The 17,304-nt window shown below is 37.9% G+C and overlaps 2 protein-coding genes across 4 annotated transcripts; one reads left to right on the top strand and one right to left on the bottom strand.

Annotated features, from left to right (window-relative positions):
- Positions 1–1,697: 1,697 nt before the first annotated feature.
- Positions 1,698–12,392, top strand: LOC128199469 (uncharacterized). Of its 2 annotated transcripts, none has more exons than XM_052889149.1 (3): positions 1,698–2,546; positions 9,568–9,796; positions 11,712–12,392. In XM_052889149.1, exons 1-3 carry the CDS (start codon positions 2,527–2,529, stop codon positions 12,390–12,392), a joined length of 930 nt encoding a protein of 309 aa, XP_052745109.1. In that variant the 5' UTR covers positions 1,698–2,526. The 2 variants fall into 2 exon arrangements, with proteins under 2 accessions (XP_052745109.1, XP_052745108.1); XM_052889148.1 differs by having other exon boundaries at positions 1,713–2,546; positions 9,581–9,796.
- A 42-nt stretch (positions 12,393–12,434) lies between these two features.
- Positions 12,435–16,332, bottom strand: LOC112050150 (uncharacterized). Of its 2 annotated transcripts, none has more exons than XM_052889152.1 (4): positions 16,055–16,332; positions 15,763–15,964; positions 13,327–13,482; positions 12,435–12,857 (listed from the first exon to the last, which is right to left on the bottom strand). In XM_052889152.1, exons 2-4 carry the CDS (start codon positions 15,880–15,882, stop codon positions 12,435–12,437), a joined length of 699 nt encoding a protein of 232 aa, XP_052745112.1. In that variant the 5' UTR covers positions 15,883–15,964; positions 16,055–16,332. The 2 variants fall into 2 exon arrangements, with proteins under 2 accessions (XP_052745112.1, XP_052745110.1); XM_052889150.1 differs by having other exon boundaries at positions 16,096–16,332.
- Positions 16,333–17,304: the final 972 nt, after the last annotated feature.

Here is a 17,304-nt window from a genome sequence, read left to right as displayed (position 1 = left end):
CCGGTTAGGATGTGCTCCGTGAGGCGGTGCACTTGATGGACACACGATACATCAAAATTCAAACTGTTGTTTGATGAGAAGTTGCTTCTCATTGCAAATGGCTTTGAGACGATTCAAAATTATTATCTCATACACCTTGCCAATGATGTTGATAAGACTAATTAGGCGGTAGCTTGTCGGGAGGTCGCGGGGTTTACCTGGCTTGTGAATGCCAATGACCGTGTGAATGTCTTTCCATGCGTCTGGGAAGGCGCAGTGGGCTAGGAGAACATTGAAGATGTTCACCAGGAGGTTGAATATCTGGATCGGGAGAAGCTTTAGAGCTTTGTTACTAATCGTATCCGGCCCCGGGGCCTTCTTTTTGCGCAAGCCCTTGATAACCGCCGAGACTTCCTCGCATGACGTGGGGGTAATTGCGACTCATGGGGCTGGGGTGGTGGTGGCTTCGACGACTGAGGTGGCCGCGAGACGGTTGGCTTTGAGATATCTCGCTACGTCATAGAAGGCTACGTGCGATGGCCCGAGTTCTATCAGTCGGTCGTCCCATTGTCTGTCATAACGCCAGCGCAAGCGTCACTTGCACCGTCTCCCGAAAGTCCAAAGTAGACTCGCGTTTTGTCTTGTCGGTTCAGATTCATAACGTCTTTGCTGGGCGTTTCTATCCGTTAGTAGGGCCCGTAGGTCTGACGTCAAGAGGGCCTTGCTGAAGGCAGGGACCTCCTTGGTGCAATCATTTATTGCTTCGCGAATGTGACCGTTTAATTTCGAAGAAGCTGCGAGCGCTTCGCCTAACGTCCCTATCTCGTCAGGAATTTGGTCTAGGTGCTGTGAAGCCAAGGACTTCAGACGCTCACGTAGTTAATTATAGTTTTGGTCGGAGGCTTCGTGGAGGGCGGGGGGGCCAAGCTGGAGTATGACGGGTCTGTCTGTGGTCCGAGTCTGAGACTAGATCCGAATACACCTAAAAAGGACTCACTTCAAAAGTGATGGAGTTTCTATGTATAAGTGCCAGATCCAGTACGCTCGGAGTTTGGTTTCGTGTGTCGGTCAGTCTCGGGTAACGGGGTGAGCAAAAATTTGAAATTGGCACCGTCGCGGTCAGTCAGTCTTCTAACTCTAAGACTATTGCCTCTACAGTTATTATAAGCGTTAAACCAGCTTGTGTGTCTAGCATTGAAGCTTAGACCATTGATTGGTCTAAGATAGAGTAGAATGGTATTGTGGATTATAGATTAACGATTTTCAATACAAGGAATTCAGTCCATAGAATAGATTAAAGAATAGAAATTATCTTTTTAGCCGTTTGTGATAGAAATACTTCAGTCCATTGTTACCAACTCTCCAAAATATTTATCCCTTAAGTTTGTGTCAAAAACCCCTAAAAACGCCTTAATTATTGATTTGTCCCCTAAAAAATATAAATTCATAATAATTTAGAAATAAAATGCTGTAATATGTTTCAAAAGTCTATATTTAATATAGACAAAATATTACGTCTTTATCTGAAGATTCAGATTTTTTGAAATCATACATGTTGACAATGAATAAATTAAACAATTTTTTTTATTCGATGGAAATTGCCGTCTGTTGCCTCAAGAGTGGTTGTAGATTATCGTATTATATATCATTATAAGTTGCTAGGTCAAGAAAGAAATATTAAAATTATCATCAATTTAAAAATATTAAACAGTCAAAAAATCCCTGAAAATACCCCTAAAAACTTCAGATCCCTAAAAATATCCCATTTCACTTATTTGCCCCCTAAATCTGGGGGGAAAACTTCTAAGTTGGGAACCCTGCTTCAGTCAGCACAGCACAAGCACACGCAGGAGTATTAATGTTCTGTGACCCGCAGTCAGCTTCATCTCTGACGTTTGTGAATTGACGTGCATGTCATGTACTTGAATTGTAAAAGCAGTTTGTTTTGTTTTGTTGTTACTTGTTGTGTTTGAACTTTGAGTTTGTGTTGTTGTCAGTTGAGGTTGTACACCATTTGCAAAGAGTAAATTAAATTAAATAATATATCTGTGAGCCACTTAATTATATATATAATATAACCATTTGTAAAGTGCAACCTCCCTTGTTCTCGTAGAGATTAATATATTCCTTGGTAGTAAACAATCAAATCATAATCAATTAATCAACAATCACAAAACAAATTATACAATCTTGAACTGCATAGAATTGTGAAGGGAGTATCCTTTTAGATACCTAGAAATTTTAAATTAATTTAGATATTAAATTTTAAATGAGTTTCCGAGGGACGGAGTCAGGACGGGTCTTACGGAGTTTTGTTTGTCATTTGTCTGCGCTAGCCGCTACGATTTAGGCGATTAACGTTCAACACCAAGAATATAATCATAAACATACTTACAATTAATTCTTTGTGTGTCCGTGGTGTCTCCATGACTTAACGCACCAGTATCAGTAGTTCTGCATCAGCTGTGTATGGTAAAATTTAAAACACAGTCATGTCGGACGATGAGACTACCTGCAAGTTGGCTGCGGAAACCATGTTAGAGGCCAATGGCGCTGATGATGATTGGGTAAGCTTTTCCATAAATATAAGCTTAAGTTTTTTTACCTTACCCTAATAATATGGGTATCAAATGAAAGGTCGTAAAATACAATTTCATAAATATATATGTAAAAAGAAAACCTCTTTAATATTATTTCTTTTTGGTAATTTACTTTTTTTTTCATGACATTGTCACATTTTAAATATTCGATACATTATTATTGACTTAACAGCAAAACATTAAAATTTTTATTAAAATATAAAGTAGATGTAAATAATAGCTTTGAATGTTGTTTTTATATTTTATTTATAGGTAAGTTTTAGTTTAGTATTTAATTTAATTATTTAATGTAAAACTTAATATTGTAAATAACAATTATATTTTATTTATAGAAACACAAACAAGCTTTTATTACTACTATCACATTCATGTGAAATAATTATCATTATAAAACAACATTTATGCAACTATTTTACGAAAAATGGAGAAACTGAGGTTTGATTTTGAAGTAAAACCAACAAGTGATGGAAAATCAAACGCAATATGTGTAACTTCGATTGCCACACCTGATGGTAAAACTTTCAGTATACCAGAGGCATATCAGCCGGTAAATCTCCACCAAACAATTTATAATACTCCAAACTTTATTAAGGTAAAAAAATCCTTGAATAAAAGATACCAAATGAGAAAAGTCTGGATAACCTTAACTAAGGAAATAAAAGATAAGATTTGGATGCGGAGCAAAATGTACAATTTTATGATTTTTATCTTGAAGAAATTCTAAACTATTCTGAAATTATACCTAGTAGTTCACATGGAGTACTAGAAAAATTGTTAGAAAAAATGCTTGAAGAAAGACAAAACAAACCTGAAAATCAAAATTTAGGGAATATTGCAAAAGATTTCATGATTGAAAAATTCAATGGTAGAAACTCAAATGCTTATCAATGGCTAAAGGATTTTAATAAAGAATGTGAACGTTTTGACATAAAGGAAGATATAAAGAAAATTAAAGTTTTAAAAAATTTTATGGAGCAATCTAGTGTCGATTGGTATACTTGTATGATAATGAAACATACAATAGAATCAGAATGGGACAAATGAGAAAAAAGTTTTTGTGAAACATTTGCAAACAAAGGATGGTTACCCATTAGATATGCTCTGTCCTTTAAATATCAAACAGGTTCATTACTTGAATATGGTTTAAAAAAAGAAAAACTTTTACTGGAAGTAAGGAAATCAATCGATACTGAAACACTTATTGACCTTATAGCGGTCGGATTACCGAATTATGTGGGGGATCAGATTGATCGAGCAGCTTTGAAAAGTACTGAGGATCTTTATTATGAAATTGGAAAATTAGAACACCTTGTAAGAAAGAACAAATATGACAATAAAAACAGTATTTGCTCTGACATTAAATTAAATAAAAAGGAACAAACAAAACCATGCCCCATATGTGTGAAAGAACAAAAGGGGAAACGTTACCATTTAATGGAAAAATGTTGGTTTAAGGATAAAGATAAAACAGGAGTTGTTAAAACTGTAAATAGCTCTGAATTGGAAGTTGAACTGAATGAAGAGAGTCCAAAAAACTAGATGTGCCACCATTAATAAAAGTAAAGTTACTATTGAATGATACGTTAGATATTTCTGGAATTTATGATTCAGGTTTGAATGTATCATTGATTAATGCAAAATTATTAAAAATACAGAAAAATGATAATTCAAACAATACCCAAATAGTAAGCTTGAAAACTATTAATGGTGAGAAGAAAACAAAAGGTATAATAAAACTTAAAATAAAAATATACAATATTGAAAGCTTCGTAATAGATAATGAACATTTTAATTATGACTTTGATTGGACTAGATTGTATTAAAAACTTTAAGTTGATGCAAAATGAACAACTAAAAATCGTACAATTTAATGATCCAAAAGAAAATGAAGACATAAATAAATACGAAGTGAATTTCAATGAACATATTGACACGGCAAATTTTGAAATATTGGTTAATCATCTTGATTTATCCCAACAATCAGAAATCGATAAGTTGGTAGAAAAATATAAACAAGTGTTTGCTAATGATAAATATGATATCGGCACTGTACGGGATTATGAAGCACATATTGATTTAAGTGTAGATAAATATTGTTGCAAACGTCCTTACAGATGTACAGCTGAAGACAGAATTGAAATAGAAAGCCAGATATCAAAACTATTAAAAAATAATTTAATTGAGGAATCTTATAGCCCATTTGCTGCCCCAGTTACTTTAGCATATAAAAAAGAAGACGGTAAGAGAACAAGGCTATGTATAGATTTTAGAGAATTGAACAAAATTGTTATTCCCCAATCACAACCATTTCCGTTGATTGAAGATTTAATGATCAAAGCTGTGAATTGCGAATATTTTTCTACTTTTGACATAAATTCAGCCTTTTGGTCAATTCCTTTGAAAATAGAAGACAGATACAAAACTGGCTTTGTTACACAAGAAGGACATTTTCAATGGACGTGTCTTCCGTTTGGATTAAAGACTGCGTCAGCCATTTTTCAAAGAATATTGGGAAATATAAGAAAATACGAACTTTCTGGTTTTGCAGTAAACTTTATAGATGACATTTTAATTTTTTCTAAAACTTTTGGAGAACATTTATTACATATATCTAAGTTACTTGAGGCAATACTAAAGGAAGGCTTAAAACTGAAATTTTCAAAATGTACTTTTGCGGAAAAATACGCAAAATATTTGGGTCACATAATAGAAAATAATTCAGTAAGGCCTTTGAAAGATTATTTGTCTGCTGTAAAAAACTTTCCACTTCCAAAAACAAAAAAAAATATACGCCAATTCTTAGGAAAAGTTAATTTTCATCATAAATTCATACCACACAGTGCAATTATTTTAGATCCATTACACAATTTATTAAGAAAAGATGTGAAATTCATATGGACTGCAGAATGTCAAGAAGCATTTGATAAAATAAAAACATTATTATGTTCAAAACCAGTTCTAAATATTTTTGACCTAGAACTACCAATATACATTTATACAGACGCTAGTATAAAGGGTGTAGGAGCGGTTTTGAAACAAAAAGATAAAAATGAGGATATAAGACCAGTTGCTTATTTCTCAAAAAAGTTAACTGAAACTCAAAAAAAGAAGAAAGCTATATATCTAGAGTGCCTAGCAATAAAAGAATCTATAAAATATTGGCAACACTGGCTTATGGGAAAAGAATTTATTGTATATTCAGATCATAAACCATTAGAAAACATGAACATTAAATCAAGGACTGATGAGGAACTAGGAGATTTGATGTATTATTTATCTCAATATAATTTCAAGATAAAATATAACCCAGGAAAATCCAACCAGGAAGCCGACTGCTTAAGCAGAAACCCAGTTTTAGAACCTCACGAAAACAGAGATGATTGTTTAAAAGTTGTAAATTTAATAAGTCTACAAGATATAAAGAATGACCAATATAGAAATCAAGACCTACAAAAACAAAAACTTATTAACAAAAATGGAATTTACTACAAAAAGAATAAAAGACGGGAAAAGATTATATTATCAGAACAGATGAGCATAAATCTTATAAAAGATGTTCACGTTAGTTACTGTCACATTGGGAGGACCCAGATGATAAATAAATTAACACCATTTTATGCAGCAAAAAATTTCATCAAAAACATTAAAGAAATGTGTGATGAATGTGAAACTTGTATTAAAAACAAATCAAGGAAGAAATCAAAATAAGGTTTAATGTCTCATTTAGGTCCAGCAACACAACCTTTTCACATTGTATCAATTGATACCATTGGCGGTTTTGGAGGATCACGATCAACAAAAAAATACTTACATCTTTTAGTTGATCATTTCACAAGATATGCTTATATTTCTACATCAAAGACACAAAGCTCCACAGATTTTATTAAACTAATGAAAAATGTTACAGAAACTTACAAAGTAGATATGGTATTAACAGACCAGTACCCTGGTATCAATTCCAAGGAATTCAAAGAATTTCTGAACCAGGAAAATATAAAAATGATTTTCACTGCTGTGGATACACCTTTTTCAAATGGACTTAATGAAAGGCTAAATCAAACATTAGTCAATAAAATAAGGTGTAAGATTAATGAAAATCAGAATAAAACAGCATGGACTACAATTGCGCAAAAATGTGTAGAAAAATATAATGAAACAGAACACACTGTTACGAAATTTGCTCCAAAATACCTTTTAGAAGGAGAAAATGTGAATATTTTGCCAAATGAACTGAAATCAAGATACACTAAAGACGATCTAGAAAGAGACAGAAAACTAGCTCTGGAAAACACACTAAAATCGCACAATTATAATAAAAAAATATTCGACCAGAATAGGCAAGAATATAGATTGAAAATAGGAGATAGAGTATATGTAGAAAACGGAAATCGTTTAAATAGAAAGAAAACCGATGAATTAAGAATTGGACCGTTCAAAATTGTACAAAGGATTTCCAATTCAATCTATGAAGTTGATACCGGCCACAAAAAAGCGGAATCAAACTTTTATCATATCACAAAACTGTATCCTGTTCTTAATGAGAGAACAATTATAAATTAGAGAACATTATTTAGATAAAGTTCTTTTTAAGGGGGGGAGATGTAAAAAGAAAACCTCTTTAATATTATTTCTTTTTGGTAATTTACTTTTTTTTTCATGACATTGTCACATTTTAAATATTCGATACATTATTATTGACTTAACAGCAAAACATTAAAATTTTTATTAAAATATAAAGTAGATGTAAATAATAGCTTTGAATGTTGTTTTTATATTTTATTTATAGGTAAGTTTTAGTTTAGTATTTAATTTAATTATTTAATGTAAAACTTAATATTGTAAATAACAATTATATTTTATTTATAGAAACACAAACAAGCTTTTATTACTACTATCACATTTATGTGAAATAATTATCATTATATATATTATATTATGTTTATATAACTGTTTTAACACAAATTATCAGAAGAGGCATATCAATTATATCGGGGCCATCAAAGTAAAATTTACTTATTAGAAAGGTCCACTTGGTAAAAGAAAAGTAGGAAGGCCTATAGGAAGAAGGGCAGTGTGTAGTATCATTACAGTGGCTGGCCGAAGTTGGATGGAACTGACAAAAGAAAGGGACAAATGGAAAAAGATGCAGGCTTATACCCGAAGGGACCCATTATTAACTAGCGCATAATATAATTAGTTATTTAATATATGAGATGAATATGTTAGCATTCCATGGAACCACTGTGCAGGTGCCAGAGCGAGAAAAACTCCGAGCAGAGTCCTGAACCGGGTCAGCCGGGTGTGCTAGTCCAAACCAAAACTTCAATGTCTTTATGACGTTTGCATCCAAATGGTGTACGTCCTTTGTAATCTTTCTACCAAGAAATTTAAAAGGCACTGCTTCAGCAATGAATAATGTTACTAGGTATGCCAAATCACTTGAAATGTTGTCTCAGTAAAGCCTGTATGTATACAAACACACTAGTTTTTGTTCTAGTCAAAAATACCTAATAGTTTGGATTTTATAGACATTCAAAGTTTGAAAAATATCGAGTCCCGCTATGAGCTGCATGACCGCTTGTGACGTCATGTTACAACGGGGTTCCCAACTTAGGGGTTTTCCCCCCAGATTTAGGGGGTAAATTACCGGGGGATTACCTCCCTGCCAAATTTCATCTTTGTACGTCAAGCGGTTTTCGAGATTTCGTGAGAATGACCTTTCGCATTTATTATATTAAGAAGACTAGCCGACAACCGAACATTATTTTCCCCCGTTTTGGCCACATTTTTCATTGGTGCTTTGCTCCTATTGGTCGTAGCATGATGTTATAGCCTTCCTCGTTAAACAGGCTTTTCAACATTTTTCAATTCTAACCATTAGTTCGTCAGTAGGTAAGGCAGAAGTCCGAAATTGCTTATAACGGGCGAGCAAGTGTTGTATGATGACGGCACTGAGATAAACGCGAGCTGATCATTGCTCACTTTAAAATTCTATATCTCGGGAATTAATTAACGTATCAAAATAATTCTTTCATGAGTATTTTTTGTTTTCAACGGAGAATACAGAAAGCTAACATTTAACTTTTTGGCCACTAATAGAGAGTCCCGGATCATAGGAAGTATAAATTGGTATTTCATCTCCCCAGACATAGGCAGCATTTACTTGGCTTTGTCCTCAGTCCCTCAGTCCACGAACAAAACTCATCCACTTCATTTAATAGTTCCTGACAATGTTTCAGGTTATGCATCACTATAGCAAAATCGTCTGCAAAGGCTAAGATGGACTCAGTGTACTTATTGTTAAATTTAAACCGATAGCCCATTTCTTTTAGTGACTGATTAATTTATTTTTTAGATTTGACTAGCGGATGCCCGCGACTTTATCCGTGTGAAACTCGATGTAAATTTCAACTACCTCTACCATACCCCTACCTTTTCCTGAATTTTCTTTGCTATAAACCTCACAGAGCCCGAGACCTTTCCAATGAATGCAAAACTGTGGAAATTGGTTTATGCGTTCTGGAATTATAGCATCAGGAAGGAAAACCCGACTTATTTTTATGCCCCGGACCGGATTCAAACCCACACCCTCTGGAATCGGAGGCAGAGGTCATATCCACTGGCCTGTCATGGCTTGCTTTGTATTATTGTGTCAAAACATTTTTTTTTTTTATACTTTGGCAGTCATTAATTTTTAAAAAAGTCTAGGTTATCAAAAGATTCTTTTTTGGATTGTGATATTTCGGTTGTTTATTTATTTAAGAAATAAACTAATTGACATCAATAGTTTTTGACCTTTTGTTTAAAAAAAGGTATAAATATTGTTTTAGCTTAAATAATTTTGCTATTATAATGATTTAAGTATTAAAAAAATTGTCAAAATATTTTTTATTCATCATCTCCTTTATCTCATCCCACTTAAGGGGGAGTGGGGTCGGCAGTCGCCTCTACTCGTCGACTCATCACGTCGTCGTTGACGTCATCTCAGACTACTTCCGCAGGACGTGGAGACGAGCATCGAGGCGCTCCACCGCCTGCGCCACGCGGCGGCGCCGGCAGCGCGCGCGGCCGAGCTGCCGGTGGTGCGCTACCACCTGCTGGACCTGCTGCGCCTGATCATCCCAGAGCTGCCCGCGCACGACACCGCCTTCCTGCACGACTACTGCGCCGTGCTGCAGCGAGGGGACGAGCGCGCCATACACACTGTCACTTGTAGGGTGAGCCTCCACTGTGATACCATTGTGATAGCTTTACTAGTGTGTCGTCGATAGAAACTTTGTTTACCCAGCGTTGTGTATTCCAACAGGAAGTCTGGGGAACTGAAATAGGCCAACTTGTGAATTATGATATTCATCCATATTCATTCATATTCATCCACATATTCTATGTCTTGTTTGCTTACCTCTATGTTTTGTTTTTGTCTATTTGTCATGACCTTAGTTTTGGTAGTGTTCATAGTGAGACCTGCTTTTTGGCTTTATGTTGCTAGTTCTTTTAGCATATCTTGTAGAGTCTCTGGATCCTCGGCGAACAGCACCAAGTCGTCCGCAAATCTTAGAAGAGACAACCTGTATCCATTTATATTAATTCCAAACTCTTCCCAGTATAAGTTTCTGAATATTTCTTCTAAAACAGCTAAGAAGAGTTTCAGAGACAAAGGATCTCCTTGCCATACTCCTTTATTGATTGTGAATTCTTCTTCAATTCTTTCTAGTTTCACTTTTGCTGTGCTGTTGACATATATATTTCTAATTATTCTTATATACTTATTTTCTATTCCTTGATTGGCAAGGGCTTTATAAATATAGTTGTGAGAAAGTAAGTCGAATGCCTTATTGTAGTCTACAAATGCGATATAGTATGGTTTCTCATACTCATTATATTTTTCTACAACTTGTTTCACTACATGTATGTGGTCTACTGTCGAGAAATCAGCTCTGAAACCCGCCTGTTCTCTTGGTTGTTCTTCGTCTAATCTTTTGGAGACTTAAACCGACTTAAGCCGACTTAAGATGATTTTTGAAAAAGTTTTATAAATCGTTGACATTAAGCTTATGGGTCTTTAGTTGTCAATTTTGTCTTAATCCCCTATTTTGTGGATTAGTACTATGGTTGACCTTGTCCATTGTTCTGGCACAACTTCTTTGTCCAAAATGTTGTTAAATAGATTTGTCAGCGGTTTAAGTACAATGTCTATTGCTCCTTTCAGCAATTCGCTAGTCACTCCGTCCTCTCCGGGAGCTTTATAGTTTTTAAGAGATTGAATGGCTTTTCTTGTTTCGTCTATTAAAATAGGTGGGACCTCTTCCATGTTTGGCCCCTCAATCTCTACTAATAACTCTAATGAGCTATAAAGTTCCCTGTAGAAGTTGGTAGCAATTTTGCTGATCAATGTTCTATTTGATTTTTCTATTTCTTTACTTTCTTTTGTTTTGCCCTTCATTTTCGGTATCCAAGAAGAATGGTTCTTAAGTTTGCTCAAAGCTCTTTTAATTCCTCCTGTTTTTGCGATTTCAAGTTGAATTCTGTTGAGACGTGTTTCTTTCTTATGGTTTCTTATACTAGATGTGATCTTTTTACTTATCTCTTCTATATTTCTGATGTTCTTTTTTCTATCAGTGAACAATTTTGCTCTTTCATTTATTAATATTCTTGCGTTTTGCCCTATCCTATCTTTGTTTGTCTTATTCAAGTTGTGTTTTAGTTTAGTTTTTAATTTGGTTAGTACTTTTCCTATTTGATTGTAATTTACTTGAACTGGATCGTTAGTTCTAAAGTTGTCTAGCTGCCCTTTGAATTTATTTTGGATATATTCTGGTATTGGAAAAGGTATTTGATCTACTACGCTTTTAATATGTTTTCTTGTTCTTCGTTTGTCAGTAATTTCTAGAGTGGCTCTCACCATTCTATGATTTGTGTTAAGTTGATTTATTACGTCAACATCATTAAAGAAACTAGGGCTATTAGATGATATAAAATCTATTTCATTTTTATACTTACACTAAGTAACTTACTAACTTTTAAAGAATTAAAAAAAATATTTATTTTATTTACTAATTTTATGATACAAGTGTAAGTGTGATTCTATGCTATACAATTGGACAGAAGCCCAACGTACGGTTCATCGCGCAGGTCGTGCAGAGCATAGAGGACGCGCTGCGAGCGACGGCGGCCGGCGCGCCCGACGCGCTGGGCGGCCAGCGCGCCGTTTTGGGCGCCTGGCTGAGCGCCGCCGCGCTGGCCGAGACGCCGCGCGCGCCCCGCGTGCGCCCCGCGCTGCGCCAGCTGCTGGCGCGCAGCGCGCCGGTCGAGCGCGAGGCGCTGGCGGCGGGCTGGCGGCGCGCGCTGCCCGCGGGCGCGCTGCTGGCGCTGTCGGACTGCGTGCGCGCGCCGCGCCCCGCCGGCGCCGCCGACGCGCCGTCGCTGGCCGAGCTGCTGCTGCGCGCCGCGCTGTGCCGCCTGCAGCCGGCCGGCGCGCCGGACCGCTCGCGCGGGGGCGCGCCGCGGCTGGACGACCTGGACGCCGTGCTGACGACGTGGGAGCTCCGGCGCCGCGCCGCGCCCGCCGACGCCGAGCGCGTGGCGCTGTTCGGGCGCGTGCTGGCGGTGGCGCCGGCCGGCGAGCGCGCGCGCCCGCTGCGCCGGCTGGCGGCCGCCAAGCGCGCGCCGCGCGACGACGCGCCGGCGGCGGCGCGCGCGGACCGCAGGGCGGGCGTGGGCAAGCTGCAGGTGCTGTTCGGCGACGAGGACAAGATCCTGACGCCCGGCAAGAAGCGCAAGAGACTCGGCGCCGACGCGCGGCAGCGAAAGTGACGGCACTCGCGCCGCGGAGCGTGGACCCGACGACGTCGTCGGTCACGCCAGCGGCAGGTCGGCGCCGAGGCGCAGCAGCGGCAGCGTGAGCGCGGCGCCCAGCAGCGGGCGCTCGTAGACGCCGCGGCACTCCCAGCCGGCGGCCGCCAGCGCCGCGCGCGCCGCGGGCTGCAGCGCGCCGGCGCACGCGTCCAGCGCCTCCAGGCCGCGCCGGGCGGCCGCCGCGCGCGCCGCCGCCGCCAGCGCGCGCCCCACGCCGCGCCCGCGCCACTCGCGCCGCACGGCCAGCGCGTGCAGCCAGCCGCGCCGCAGCGGGCCGCGGTGCTGCGACACGCTGACGGTGCCCACCACGCGCGAGGCGTGCGCCGCGCCCGGCTCGTCGCGCAGCTCGTGGCGCACCCGCAGCGCGCCCGCCGGCGGCCCGCGCGCCTCCGCCACCAGCCCCAGCAGCTCCCCGCTCACGCTCTGCGACACAACTCGGAATCAGTGGATGCGTTCCTCCAAGTACTGTCTGTCCAAGAAGCTACCGACGGACAGTGAAATGGCTTTCGTCGTGTGACTACCGCACGATGGCATTCCCAGAGAACTTTGAAACAAATTATTTTTACACTTCAAGAACACGTCGAGATGCAGTTGTGCCGAACGCTCCGAGATGGCGCTCAGTCATTTATTTTTGCAAGAAGTTTTACTTTAGTGGTGTGGTATAAAGAGTGATCGTTTTTATTTTATGGTCAACAAACCATTTTAGAAAAGCGACAATGAGGTTTTCGATGCGGCGTGATGGAAATGTCTACTGACTGTTTGTGTGGACTGTCGTTGTATCCACAGCTGACTATCTTTTTCTGACTAGTTGAAGGGAAATGAGAATATTGTCATATATAAAATATAATATTGCAAATATTGTTAATAAATAATAAGCTTGAAGTGGCGTCACCTGCGCGTGCCTGTGCGCGTGGGCCTGGTGCGTCGCCAGCACCAGCAGCAACACGGCGGCGGCGGCGGCGGGCGGCAGCAGCAGCAGCGCGGGCGCCGACACGCCGCAGAAGATGAACAGCACCGCCCCCGCCAGCACGCACAGCTCCAGTGTCAGCTGCACACACATAACAGCTCCGGTGTACCTTAGCGCTGATAGCTTTGTGTGAAAAGGGCGCCAGCGCTGTATGCTTCGTCATGTATCAGAATGCTCAGCTGGTACCTTATTCAAGGTTGTGCTGAACACCAAGTGATGGTTGTTGTGTCCATCAATTGGGTTATACTCTTGATGGTCAGGTGGTTGAGGCATCAGACACTACAATTCATATAAGACATAGTGATGTGTGGCACAACTTTTAAATAAAAATGTCACCTTTCTTTCTTTTTCTTTCAATGGCAAGGTAGCCCTTGTCTGCAATCTCACCTAATGTTAAGTACTTAAGATACTTAGAAGACATACAAGTTTGTATGTAATATCTTTGACAGTTTCTATGTGACACAATACCAGGCTAGATTTTATCCCAAAATACCCATGACATTTATGATTAACTAAATTTCATGTGGACTAAGTTGGGAGCATATCCTGGTAATAAATATATTTGGACAACACAAGCATGATGCTACTATGCTATCTAGTAATAAATATATTTTGACAACACAAGCATGATGCTACTATGCTATCAAGTAATAAATATATTTGGAAAACAAGCATAACACAACACTATAAAGTAATAAATATATTTGGAAAACAAGCATGAAACAACACTATCAAGTAATAAATATATTTGGACAACACAAGCATGACACAACACTATCTAGTAATAAATATATTTGGAATACAAGCATGATACAACACTATCAAGTAATAAATATATTTGGACAACACAAGCATGATGCTACTATGCTATCTAGTAATAAATATATTTGGAAAACAAGCATGACACAACACTATCAAGTAATAAATATATTTGGAAAACAAGCATGACACAACACTATCAAGTAATAAATATATTAGGAAGACAAGCATGATACAACACTATCAAGTAATAAATATATTTGGACAACACAAGCATGATGCTACTATGCTATCTAGTAATAACTATATTTGGAAAACAAGCATGACACAACACTATCAAGTATTAAATATATTTGGACAACACAAGCATGATGCTACTATGCTATCTAGTAATAAATATATTTGGACAACACAAGCATGATGCTACTATGCTATCAAGTAATAAATATATTTGGAAAACAAGCATAACACAACACTATAAAGTAATAAATATATTTGGAAAACAAGCATGAAACAACACTATCAAGTAATAAATATATTTGGACAACACAAACATGACACAACACTATCTAGTAATAAATATATTTGGAAGACAAGCATGATACAACACTATCAAGTAATAAATATATTTGGACAACACAAGCATGATGCTACTATGCTATCTAGTAATAACTATATTTGGAAAACAAGCATGACACAACACTATCAAGTATTAAATATATTTGGACAACACAAGCATGATGCTACTATGCTATCTAGTAATAAATATATTTGGAAAACAAGCATGACACAACACTATCAAGTAATAAATATATTTGGAAAACAAGCATGACACAACACTATCAAGTAATAAATATATTTGGAAAACAAGCATGACACAACACTATCAAGTAATAAATATATTTGGAAAACAAGCATGACACAACACTATCAAAAAATTCAAAATAATCATAATGCGGTCAAATAATCTCCACTCATGTAGGCTATAGATATTAAAACCAAACTATAGAAATGCTTATTAAAGTAGTATTGGAAACCTTTGGCACAATTGGTAGTGTTTTTAAGGTTGCTTTAAGATTTAATATTTTAAAATTATATTTCACTACCAATGGGCCCAATGCACAGACTAAAATAATCTCCCCCAACATGGAACCGCCTGGCATTACTTTGTCATTCTATTGTTTTGCTCCAAATTGTTGATTTTATAAATTGACTCTGGGTTTAGTGCTAGGCATTGGTCCCTACCCTAACAGCCAAGACATACTACTAAGACATTTACTTGGCGCCAACCAGTAGGGGAAATCTATTCAGTGGCAGTAAATCGGAAGCCATCAAAGTGATACAGGGACCTTAATACCTGCAGAACATGCATCAAGAAGAAAATTGTAGCTCTTTCAGGTAAGCCTGCTTCCATTTTAGGACTGCATCGTCACTTAATATGAAGTGAGGTCGCAGTCAAGGGGTTACTTGTCATTGATTATAAAAAGTAGTGTAGTGTTTAGGGACATAGCTTTTCCTGCACTCTCAGGTGGCTCCTCGATTTCCTTCCTTCTCTTTGACCAACTTGAGCTAACTTGATAACAAAGTATAACAGCGCCGAACCTCTTGGAAGAAGAAGAACAGGAAGGCGTCCCACAGGTACGAGGAGAACCCGCAGCGGACCAACTCCGCGCGCCGCGCCAGCTCCGAGCCTCGCGCGCGACGGATCACCACCTCACTCATCTTGCTCAATTATTTGCTCCACGATTAAGTATGCCACTCGCGGCAGCGTTGACGCCCTATGCCTCATACGTATTCCATTTTCCTTGAAGTTGAAATTGGAATTTAGAAATCAAATCAAACCAAACCAAAACAACAGCCACAGATTTTCATTTTTGTTTATTTATTACTTTACTTGATTATAGCCATAGAGTAGAATGCATAGAATACAATTACTTGGTAGAATGAATGCTTTATTTACGGTTTCGAGTTCTAGGACTTATGGCCCTAATAAAAATACCTATAGTTTTAAATATTATTCTATGAATACTAGACATGTCCCAAAATGGGCCTTTAATATTTATAATTTATACGCAAATCGATAGTATTTTTTTCGGATAGAAGATACAAATTGCTGTTGAGAAAAAAAATCAGAATTTTGGAACCCGCAATATTCTAATTAATATAATTTTTTTTGTTTCGCTCCCTTGCACAGATTAAACGTCTTGGAAACATGTCAACGTGCTGTCATTGGAAACTTGACATTAAATGTCAATCTCATTCTCAAATTTCTCTTCATTCTCTACCGACTACCTCTAATCATAGTCTACGGTCAATCTCAATATAGTATAGGTATCCCTTAGATAATATAGGTGTCAATAGTGATCTGTGTGTCAAAGGTATATCCATTGTCCATCCATGAGCATGACCATAGAGTACATTGAATATAGGGTATAGAGTCCTCAGATGCCATCTCCGCTTAGCGCCATCATGTGAGCAGATAGAGAACTACACCAATTATAATATATACCCATAAGTGTAAAATGAGCGTCGAATTACGTATATATACCTATATCCATAGAGACATAAACATAATGTTTACCTACTAGTATTAACTGTTCTTTAATTCTATTATTTTATTTAAGGAATTCGGATACAAATAATAAAAACACAAATGGGATACATATAATTATTTATTGTTTCTCCTTTTGTGAACATAAACAACTCCGTCTCTTTGAATAGAGTCATCTTCGTCAAAACCTCTAGTAGTACCGCTTAACAATATATTTGTTGATTTACACCAATTAAATGTAAAAAATCTGCACGAAAAAATAAAAAAAGAACTCTACTAAATCTCAATACAAGACATATATAACAGAGTTCTCGGAATCCAAAGTAAAGCACAGGTCAAAACGATTTATAACAGTCACCAAAATCCATAAAAAAAAAGCCAGGTCGTCGGGAAAGATCAAGGCAAAAAAACACCATGAAGAAAGCAGAAGAAATAAAACCGTTTCGTCTACAAAATTAAACAAAATGTCACAAGCCGCACAAGGTTATATTTTTTTTTAATACCTAGCTTAAGATTACCTCAAAATCCTGCTGGTCAAAGTGCCTTAAAGCGCCATCTATTGAGCAAACAGGGAATTAAGGAGGCATATGCAA

The sequence above is a fragment of the Bicyclus anynana genome, chromosome 24, assembly GCF_947172395.1.
Source record: "Bicyclus anynana chromosome 24, ilBicAnyn1.1, whole genome shotgun sequence".
Classification (NCBI taxonomy): domain Eukaryota; kingdom Metazoa; phylum Arthropoda; class Insecta; order Lepidoptera; family Nymphalidae; genus Bicyclus; species Bicyclus anynana.
The sequence above is the reverse complement of the archived record's forward strand: the minus strand, read 5'-3'. Positions and strand labels throughout refer to the sequence as shown.

What these genes read in the sequence shown, in the direction of transcription:
- LOC128199469 (XM_052889148.1), top strand. Translation starts at nt 2,472, where the DNA reads ATGTCGGACGATGAGACTACCTGCAAGTTGGCTGCGGAAACCATGTTA. An exon ending in ATGGCGCTGATGATGATTGG is followed by an intron (nt 2,547 to 9,580) that starts GTAAGCTTTTCC and finishes CTACTTCCGCAG; the next exon opens with GACGTGGAGACGAGCATCGA. An exon ending in TACACACTGTCACTTGTAGG is followed by an intron (nt 9,797 to 11,711) that starts GTGAGCCTCCAC and finishes TTCATCGCGCAG; the next exon opens with GTCGTGCAGAGCATAGAGGA.
- LOC112050150 (XM_052889152.1), bottom strand. Translation starts at nt 15,882, where the DNA reads ATGAGTGAGGTGGTGATCCGTCGCGCGCGAGGCTCGGAGCTGGCGCGG. An exon ending in TGTTCTTCTTCTTCCAAGAG is followed by an intron (nt 13,483 to 15,762) that starts GTTCGGCGCTGT and finishes ATGTGTGTGCAG; the next exon opens with CTGACACTGGAGCTGTGCGT. An exon ending in ACGCGCACAGGCACGCGCAG is followed by an intron (nt 12,858 to 13,326) that starts GTGACGCCACTT and finishes GTTGTGTCGCAG; the next exon opens with AGCGTGAGCGGGGAGCTGCT.